This window comes from Amphiura filiformis, chromosome 4, assembly GCF_039555335.1.
Source record: "Amphiura filiformis chromosome 4, Afil_fr2py, whole genome shotgun sequence".
Classification (NCBI taxonomy): domain Eukaryota; kingdom Metazoa; phylum Echinodermata; class Ophiuroidea; order Amphilepidida; family Amphiuridae; genus Amphiura; species Amphiura filiformis.
Genome location: NC_092631.1, coordinates 50,943,163 through 50,954,287, shown reverse-complemented (window position 1 = coordinate 50,954,287; position 11,125 = coordinate 50,943,163). Strand labels below are relative to the sequence as shown.

At 35.0% G+C, this 11,125-nt stretch overlaps 1 protein-coding gene across 1 annotated transcript; it reads left to right on the top strand.

Moving 5' to 3' along the window:
• Nucleotides 1–7,009: 7,009 nt before the first annotated feature.
• On the top strand, nucleotides 7,010–8,114 carry LOC140149561 (histamine H2 receptor-like). Its single transcript, XM_072171640.1, has one exon. The coding sequence runs from the start codon at nucleotides 7,134–7,136 to the stop codon at nucleotides 8,112–8,114; it is 981 nt and encodes a 326-aa protein (XP_072027741.1). The 5' UTR covers nucleotides 7,010–7,133.
• Nucleotides 8,115–11,125: the final 3,011 nt, after the last annotated feature.

Sequence of the window (11,125 nt, the reverse complement as noted above, 5' to 3'; positions counted from 1 at the left end):
TACATACAAACACCCCCACCCTCTTTCATACATTCATGTAGAACGAACTAAGCAGGAAAAAATGATGAATAAAGAACATGCAGAATATAAATTAGGATTTCATAACATTTGCTCACGTACGTATATCGCACAAGAAAGCTGACATTTTGTGAATATAGTATAAATGCTATAAGAGATCAGTTAATTTTAATCGATTTTTTGTTTTAAAAGGGAGAAAAATAAAAATAAGTAAATCCAAACTAAGAGGTATTAAGTGTACATTTCTAGGTTTGTTTTAATTAGGGATCTAAAGAGTTTTACTGATGTAGCCGTTTTGGCGCATCTGTCAATCGAATGCCATTTTCTTGGCCCGGCGGTTCTTATTGTTTTGTTAGCAAACTCTGTTTTTGTAAGACAGATCTTGTAATCTTCAGCGTTTCTTGTGTGATACCTGAGGTGATTCCTCTGCTCAACAAAATAACTATTGAAGGCCTTTGGTAACTGATTGGTATTATACTTGTACATAAAAGTGCTTAGTTCGAGATCATAACTATCATAAACATTAAGCAAATTGTAATTCTTGAAAATAGGGCTGAGTGACTTAAAAGTGACTATTCGATATCATTCTAAGGGCTTTTTTTTTGAAGTTTGAAAATCTTTTCCAAATATTTTTGACAAGTATTTCCCCATGCTAAGATACCATAGTTTATGTAAGGAAGTATTAAAGTACAATATAGTGAATACATTATTCGCTCGGGGACAAAATGTTTCAGTTGGTTTATTACACCAACACCTCTAGATATATTCTTTGAGATGTTGGTAATATGAAATTTCAAGTTAAATTCTCATCAATTGTCACTCCAAGAAATTTGGTCTTATTCAACCTTTCCAGGATTACATTATCTAATATAATATTTTTAGTAACATTGTACAATACGTGTGATGTTTTGTGATTTGTACCAAGCACCATATAATTAGTCTTGCTTGCATTCACTGATAGCTTATTAGCCTTAAACCAATTATTTACTTCTTTTAATTCATTGTTGATAAGTTCGTATTTGGACACAATGTCCTTATGTGAATAAGTTATAGTAGTATCATCGGCAAACAAGACCAATTTTAGAATGGTGGAAGTATTTATGATATCATTAACATACAAAATGAACAATAATGGGCCTAGGATGGAGCCTTGAGGTACTCCACATATTATATCTTTATGTTCAGATTTACAAGAATTGTAATACACATACTGTTTTCTATTATGTAAGTAATCTTTAAACCATTTTAAAACGTTTCCTCTAAAACCATAATGTTCCAGTTTATGTAATAAAATACTATGGTCGATAGTGTCAAAGGCTTTTGACAAATCTAAGAAAATCCCAACAGTTGTCTCATTGTTTTCGACAGCATTACTAATTTTGTCAATAAATTCCAAGATAGCCATATAGGTAGAATGTTTAGATCTAAAGCCAAATTGCTTATCATTTAGAATTTCATATTTATCAATGTAATGTATGCATCTGTTGAACACAAGCCTTTCAAGTATTTTTTGAAAAGCATGGCAGAACAGAAACTGGACGATAGTTTGAGAAAACTTCTGGATTTTCTTTCTTATAAATGGGAATTACCTTTGCGATCTTTAACTCATTTGGTACTACACCAGCAGTAATAGACAGGTTGAATATAATAGTTAATGGAATCGATATTTCCTTTGCAATCCTTTTTACCACGTAATTACCAATAGTATCGTGACCAGCACTCTTGTTTTGATTAAATTTATGTATTATTTTTATAACGTCTTCATCAACAATTGGTTTCATGTACATGCTACTGCTTAATGGGCTCTTTAAATAATCATAGTACTTCTTGCCATTTGTTGTAATCTTGGAAGCTAATTTAGGTCCGATGTTAACAAAATATTTATTAAATTCATTTGAAATTTTCTGGGGATCTGACACCGTTTCGCCTTCATCATTTTTGAATTTAGCTTGCATATTTCTTTTGTTGTTACGTCCAATAATACTATTTATTGTTTTCCATGTTTTTTGTAGATTGTGTTTAACAGATTCAAATTTCTTTCGCTGTTGCACCAGACACATTGCTCAACATGGCATCATGTGGATGCAAACAAGATGCAACAAAATGACATGCAGCTGCAAGAAACTTGAGACTCTTCTGTACATTGATGTGCAGCAAATGCTGTGGTCAGTCTTGCAGCAACACAGCACCTGTACTAGTTGGGGACAATGAGGAGGAGACCGAACCAACATTGCAGAACATTAATGCAGGAGACACAGTGCAAGTTGATTAAGTTTAAGGTATACCATATGATTGCATTACATCACATGGATACCGATGTGAACATAGGCTTAAGTCATCTTGGCATGAGCTCAGCTAGTTTGGAGGCAAATAGAAAATAATGGTAACTATTGTATTGTACACATGGTAAAAGCACTGAATCAATATTGTAAAATAATGATGGTAATAATGGTAGTGAATTTGGATGATGTGCATTATAAGTCTGCTTACAAATCATGAGTTTTGAACTTTCTGCAATGCCAATTAACACATCTTAAACACTAAGTTAGGCGGTCATTTTGGACGCCATCTTGTATTTTGGCTTTATATCTAGGTATTGAAATCCTTCGAGTACATTTTGAATATATCCATTGTACCTCAAACCTATGTGAGATATTTTGTATATGTATTTAACAAGTCTGGTTGAAAACTAATTTTACTTACTAAAATGGCAGCCATTTTGGCCGCCATATTGGAATTTGGCTACTTAGGATCATTGAAACCTCTTGTAAATGTTTTTAAAACATTCCTTGTACCTCAAAATATATATTTAGATGCTTTGTGTGTGATTTTAACATGTCTGGGTGCAAAGTTATGATAAAAACTGAAAATGGCGGCCATTTTGGACGCCATCTTGGATTTTGGCTACTTAGGATCATTGACACCTCTTTCAAATGTTTTAAAACATTCCTTGTACCTCAAAACATATATTTAGATGCTTTGTTTGTGATTTTAACATGTCTGGGGGCAAAATTATGATAAAAACTGAAAATAGGTAGCACAGTGGTAAAGCTCTGGACCGGTAATCCAGCGACCGGGGCTCAATCCCCGCTGAGTCCTGATTTTTTCTCTCTCAATATTTTCATATGCCAGTTTGCTCGAGCCCCAATCACGCCATTAATAAGTTTACATAAGACAAAGGGTAATTTCTTGCGTACGGAATCATCATTGGGCTTTCTTTTGTTTTGTTTTTCAATACCAGCCATGTTTTGCATTTTTGTTTCTTATATTTTCCTTCATGTTCCTGATAATCTCTGCTATGTAAGTGCAGTTTTAAATTTTGGTCAGCTTCGTCATTTTAACATTTCTTTATAAATTTGCATTCGGCCGATTTCCTATTTTTTCTATGCGCGCGGTCAGTTCGTATTGCCGTTTTGCGCCGTACTGAATCATCATCTACAACGCGTGTTAGGCAATGTGTTTTGGAATATTATCATTTTTCATGTTTTTTGCTTGGTGGAATCTCTTGAAAACATCTTTTCGTAGCATTTGTTTCTTGATCTTTAACGATTTTTTACGATTATTATTTTGACTATCTACCAATGTCTACTGAAGATAGCAATTACGGCTAGTTTATATAAACAAAATGTAATTTCACCGTACTGAATCATCATTGTTTTTCTTTAAATACCAGCCATGTTTTGCATATTTGTTTCTTTTTTTCCTTTCATGTTCCTAGTAATCTCTGCTATATAAGTGCCGTTTTAAATATTGGTCAGTTTCGTCATTTTAACATTTCTTTATAGCTTTGCATTCGTCCTATTGCTTTTTTAAGCGCGCGGTCAATTCGTATTGCCGTTTTGCGCCGTACTGAATCATCATCTACAACCCGTGTTAGGCAATGTCTTTTATAGAACATTATTATTTTTCATGTTTTTTGCTTGCTATCTTCTGAAGATTATTATTTTGACTATCTACTGAAGATAGCAATTTCTGCGGGTTTATATAAGTCAACGGGTAATTTCTTGCGTATATAGCAGAGATTATCAGCATTACGTTTGGGTTTTGGAAAGAACCTTCTGTTAAATCTGTTAAATCATGCATGACTCAATTACAAATCTCTACATCCCTTTCTTCTTGTCTATTGATATTTTGAATAGTGTTTATCTTTCCCTAATAGATAGCGCCCTGATCGATTCTTCCTGCATATCAATATGCTTCATTTACATTACATTACAGAGATCGGACACTAATCCCTACCATAACAAACCATGTATAGACTCTACATGCAAATACAGGTGATATAACAGGTCTATATTCAGATAATGGGCCGCAATGCGATAACACATAGTACATGTATAGGCCTATGAGGCTAGATATAACACGAGTTTATTACCATTATTATTTCCTCTTACTTAATAAAATAAAAAGAAATCGATAGAATTAAAATTCTATAACGGTTTACCTGGGGTTCGAACCCACAACCTTTGTATCCATAGTCTAATGCCTACACGACTGTGATATGATTCGTTGTGCCAGAAAGGTGTTTGTTTATGATACTTATTGATTACGGAATAAACTGCATACACACAATATACTATTACTAGTATAATAAATACGAATATAATCCTAATCCTAACCCTAATCCCTAACCCTAACCCTTACCCTAACCCTAACCCTAACCCTAACCCTAACCCTAACCCTAACCCTAACCCTAACCCTAACCCTAACCCTAACCCTAACCCTAACCCTAACCCCCTAACCCTAACCCTAACCATAACCATAAGACCCTAACCCTAAGACCCTAACCCTGACAATAATGAACCTTGCCTCGGACTATGCGGTTAGTGATATATTGCGGCCCATTATGGTTGCAGAAAGAAATTACGCTGCCGGCGTCAGGTATAGATAGAATTTTTTTTTATGATGATGGCATGTATGATGCAAACTCATAGGTGTTGTGCGTTTGGCAAGTTGGGAGGGGCGGGGGTTCAAAATGACCCCATAGGATTATAAAATTGCTCAAATACCTCTTTCAAATATATCAAATTATTTACATAAATAAACAAAAATAAATAAATAAATAAATAAATAAACGAAAAAATAGAACAAATTGCAGCGTAACATTAAAATCATAAATTCACCATTGCTGGCAGGAGGACTCGAACCAACGATATTGACATTAGCAGTCTGATGCTCTACCATTGAGCCATGACAGCATCTAGTGATGAGGGTCGAGTTTTTAGCTTATACAGTGTTTGTCTGTGATAATACCGCCTCGTGAAAGAAATAAATATAAAATCTCAATTTTTAATTTAAATTTATTTGATAATTTTCTAACCTATATTTTCTTTAGAGCAGGGACAAATATTTCCCTTTTATCCAATTTGACCGCTAAATAAGAATCTATATACTTCTTTTATTACTAATTTAATTCCGCGATTAAGCAATATCAAAGATTAATGTCAAGCATCGCACAACAGATATTTAGTTAGCTTAGTAGTCTTGCACAGTGCTTTTTAACCGCGAGGTACCGAGATCGATTCCCACCGCTGCCTGCAAATTTTTTTAAAGACTGGGAAATAATAACTTGACATTCGCCGCTGACATTCGTACTGCAGAAGCGGAGTTATAACTTGTTAAACTTTGCTCCTTCCGTAAAAGGGGACATTATTTTGGCACTACATTATTTCTTTTTTTCCACATTACTGGTATTAAATATCAAATGGTCATAATTGGCGGTCACTTCAAATCATCCCCAACTGAACGAGGTTCAGGAATGTCCTCTCTTGAACAGGATTTAGCCAAAGCAAACAAAGACTTATACATACATAAGTATAAGCTTATTATCCTCTTCAATAATAGGATTAAAGATTGGTGCTTGACTGGAATTACGTGCTAGTGTCATTGGTTATTGTTAAAAGGCAATAAGGTGTGTAATTGCAATATCTCCTCTGAATAGGAAAGACTCTCTACATCGAACCATGGATGCTGATGGTTCGCAATACTGTTATTAGCTGTTATTTAGGGGAAGGTATCTTCCAACCCCAAATTCAAATGAGGAACATGGAGGAACAAATAAGAAACAAAAATACAAAACATGGCTGGTATTAAAAAAACCAACAACGATGATTCACGCAAGAACTTACCTTTTGTCGTATATAGGCCTAAACCCGCCGTATGATATGTTTACTATACCTACAGTAGATAGTCAAAATAATAATCATAAAAAAAAACAATTATTAAAGATAAGAAATATATATATATATATACGAAAAGATGTTTTTAACAGATTCCGTTGAATTGAAGGTATTAATTATTATCGTAGGCCCTAAATGCTATCTTCAGAAGATAGCAAGCAAAATACATGCCGCGCGTGGTGACACATAATTAAGATGGCAAAACAAATAATGGGTATACGGGTACTCATGCTTGTCGGCGAACTTTGAAAATGTCCCCTTTTGCATCTCATTTCACGAAATTTTCAAGTTAAAATCACCCCTATTTTTAGCGATTTCGTGATTTTTTTTTCTTTTTGCCCTTTTGCACCTTTTTTTCGCAAAAACGCGAACGGAATTTCTAACGCCTGACGCAATCGGCTTTGAGTCTAAAGGTCCGTTCAAACTACCACCGCATTTGCGATGCGTTGCTTTGCGATGCCGATACATCAATTATTTTTTGCCGCAACTCAACGCAACTCGTCGTATTTCCAAGTTAAAATGTATTTAACTTCATTGCGATATCGCAATAAAGTAGTTTGCAGTACGATGCAGTGCGGCAACGCACCGCATCCCAAAGCAACGCATCACAAATGCGGTGGTAGTATGAACGGACCTTAAGAGTCAGTTCACGACATGGCGTCAGCACTGTGGGTACAAAGCAGTTCTGGTAAAAATGTAAATTGGCAATTAACTAATGAACTATTCAGAAATTATGTATGACCGATAGCCTACTAATTACGACTTATTGTCATTTGACAGAATTACCTACGTGTAGCAGATGATCAAGTAAAAAATAACCATTTTCTGCTGCGAATACATGACAAGCGTACATCATTACAGCTGATGACCATGGTACATATATGTTGCCATTTTTGATGATCCACAATAAGACCAACGGTACCATCATACCTTAACATGATGAATGATTCAACTTTACTTACGGAAAGCATGGCCGAACCTTCAACACTTGCCAAGGCAATCATCTCCATCGTTGGCCTGGCTTTGATTGTCACCATTTTGGGCGGAAACGGTTTGGTACTTTTACTCCTCATCAGGTTCCGTCGGTTACGAACTACTACAAATTACTTCATACTAGGAATGGCAAGTGCTGATTTTACAGTAGGAATTGTGTTAATCGGGACGATTATTGTCAGATTCAATCCTCAATTCCTAACATCGCCAGTCCATTGTCTCGTATACTGGTGCAGCGCTATAGCCCCTTCAATTACGAGCTGCTGGGCTTTGTTTTTTGCCAATTTTGATCGCTATCTGAAGTTAGCATTCCCACTCCGTTACCATATGATTATGTCTCCAAAGGTAGCTATGTCTATCGTTGTTTGTATATATGTTTACACCACATTGGCTATTTATGTGTTCCCCGCGATTACGGGTATAAACACACTTAACAACGATTTTAACCTAACCTGTTGGTATAAATTATCCAGAGTGTTATCCCCGAATTACATGCAATTTCTTATATATGGCAACGTCATGCTTCCAATCATAAGTATCTGCTTTTTATACGGAATGGTCGTTCGCTTGGTTGTAGATAAATTACGACACGAAAACATTAAGTTGCGACTAAGGAGGGAACTAAGGAGCATCAAGACATTGGCCATCCTGCTAGGTCTCTGTGTTTTTGGGTGGTTTCCACTTTGCTCTGTATTGCTCATTGAAATTTATAATCCTTCTTACCAAGCCGGATTCGGTTTACGAACCATTGTTGGGTATTGTATGTTTCTAAATAGCGCACTTAATCCTATCGTTTATAGTTTACGGAGTGCACGCTTTCGTCAATGTGCTCGAAAACTGATATGTAGAGAGAGTCTTGCAGATGAATATTACGTTATGCTTCGGACGATACGACGGAGTGATAATACCGTGTACCCACAGTGACTGGGCGATCAATATGGTGGATCCGAGAACCAAATGTCAATTGCAATTGAAATAAAAACAATCGTGACCGTTACATCAAATGGATATGTCCCCCCCCACACACACACACAAATAAACTCCAGTCGGTTTATTGGGCAAAGTGACGAATACTAAACCGTCACTGATATGAACGGATTTTCGCCGATCCCGGATTATGAACGATCACAGCTTTACATGTTTACACTGCATACGGATTTGACAACCATGCAGTCATTAAGGGATGGTTTATAAATCATGTTGGATTCGTCATTATGAGTAATGCCTGCATTAAAATATGAAAGTCAAAATATGATTTTAAACCAAATCAAAAGGCATTCACTTTAATTGTGATTCTGGCAGTTTTGCGACATTTTCTTTTGATACAATTATGTCGACTTCATGTGTTACAGTTATCTACAAGGTGTATCAAAATGATTGGTACCCAACAAATTTGTGTAAATTTGTGACTATTTTTTCTTTTTTTTCAAAATAATAACACACTGGTAACAAAAGTTATGTATATTATTGGGGCAAGGAAAGCAATTACTACTCTGAAATTTCAGTGGCTCAAGACAAGCGGTGCAATATATATGATAGGAAATGAGGAACATCCTAGCGGTACCTCATTTCTTATCATAAATAACGAACCGCTTGTCTTGGGTCACTGAAATTCCAGTGTAGTAATTGGATTCCTTGCCCCTATATACATAACTTTTGTTACCACTGTGTTATTAGTTTTTGAGAAAAATGCAAAAATAGACACAAATTTAACGAGGGTGTAGTACCCCTTAAGTTATAAAATGTCATACAACTATAAATAATGTAGTCATTTCATGAGGATCTGATATTGAATTTGGAAGAAACAGTTGTTTCATTAGACAACAAAGCTGATGGGTACCAATCATTTTGATACACCCTGTACTGAAGACAGCTTAATTAAATGCGTAAGTTTTGTATTCGGATCCTGAAAGAATTAGATTGATATTTCATAGAATCTTGTAAATGTTAGTGGTGCTATCTACTGACGATCAAGTTTAAAAAATAGGCCTAGGCCTATGTGTTACGACATTTGGAAAAAATGTAGTGCGTAAACACATGTCGTAATAATAACGCGTTTCATTGCTAGTCACAGTCGAAGTTGTGCTTGGAGAGTGTTCCCATTCCAGATAAATACAGCACTAATTTTTTGGGATTGAAAAAATATGGACAAGTTCTGTAAAATAAAACATAGCTAAATCCTAATCCTTTAGTTAGTCCTAACTGGCAATAAAAGTAAAATTTCAATATTTGGCCAATTTCTTGAAAAAAGAGCCAAAAACATGCATTTTTGGCATGTTTTCTGACAATCGAGTCACAAAAATCAAAGACTTGTAACAAGTCTAAACATTCAAAATCTAGAGTAGATGCCGCAATTTTGCTCTAATTCCCACTTTTTTGTGTTACTATAATTAAATAATTGGTTATAAAAATGAAACATGTCTTTTCCAAAACTAGAATGCATAAACTGAGATTAGTCTTAGTACAAGTCTGTAGGCTTGATTGTCACAGCATACGAAAAACACCCTAAAAACATGTGTTTTTGGCTCTTAATTCCAAAAATTAGCCAAATATTTTTTTTTCTTTTATTGCCAGTTAGGACTAACTAAAGGATTAGGATTTAGCTATGTTTCATTTGGCAAAACAGGATAATATTTTTTTATCCCAAAAAATTAGTGCTGTATTTTTCTGGAATAGGGAGTAGTTAGTATTAACCTGATGTATTTTCGTCTCTTCAGCAGACAGCAAAACAAATATGAGAAACAGAATAATACACATTTTTGTTCAGAAACTGCTTTTTCCCACTGCTGCTAAATTGTAGCAGTCAGCACAACCACTCGAAACTAAAAGGGTTCACCCTTTCTATAGCCGATGATGAACCGCTGTCTGAACAACTTTAGTTTGATTTGGTCTAGACCCCAAAATAGTACAATTTACCGTCTTTCGGCATATTTTGGCTATTTTTTCGCTAGTTTAGATACCGAAATACCGTGACAGAATATTATTTAAAGTTGTGTAAGACGATATCATTTCTATCAATATATTTTCTGCTCGTAAAACATGTTTGTAGCTATAATCTTTTGGTATATTTGAATTTGTGTGTTTCTGCTATCTACTGAAGATAGCTCATATTGTGTGTTTCTGCTATCTCCTGAAGATAGCTCATATTGTGTGTTTCTGCTATCTACTGAAGATAGCTCATATTGTGTGTTTCTGCTATCTACTGATGATAGCTCATATGCAATGCATTTTGTTATGTTTATCCCTTGAATGAGATATATAGATAATATTATATTTTTTAAATCATGTTAGTGATGCTATATATATATATATGAAATTAAAAGTGGCAAGTGTTACAACATTTTCTTTTGCTACTGTGACATGTTGATGTGTTATTGCTATCTACTGAAGATAGCTCTGATTAGAATGCATGTTGTCATGTTGTCTCCTGAACGAGACATCGTATTTTAGAATCGTGCGGGGGTCCACTGGTGCTATCTCTACTGAAGGTCAATATTAAAATTTCAAAATTCTGAATGGTCTTATAGGGACGCCATCATATTTCAAGAGGATACGGCCAATTCGTTATTACAGTGGGAAAAAACCTACAAAAAAGTCAATTGTGGAAGAATGAGGAGGGTGACGAAACCAGGTATTTTACCGATACATTTACAAGGATAATTGTTAAATTGGAGACATCTTATACTTTCATTTGCGACGTGCCATGTCAAAAAGAGACACTTGGGCAGATTATCAATTTTGAGGTTTTTACATATCTTTTAGAGATCGATATTTTGCTCCACAATGTCATTTTCCCCAATGAAATCGGACATTCCTATAAGCGAAGTTATATTAGTATTGAGTTCGTATATTATGGTTTGAAATTGAGATATCGGTCTTTAAAAATATTATTGACAATGTTGAAAATAGGAATTACCTTGAAAAAATGTCTCAAA

What these genes read in the sequence shown, in the direction of transcription:
- LOC140149561 (XM_072171640.1), top strand. Translation starts at nt 7,134, where the DNA reads ATGATGAATGATTCAACTTTACTTACGGAAAGCATGGCCGAACCTTCA.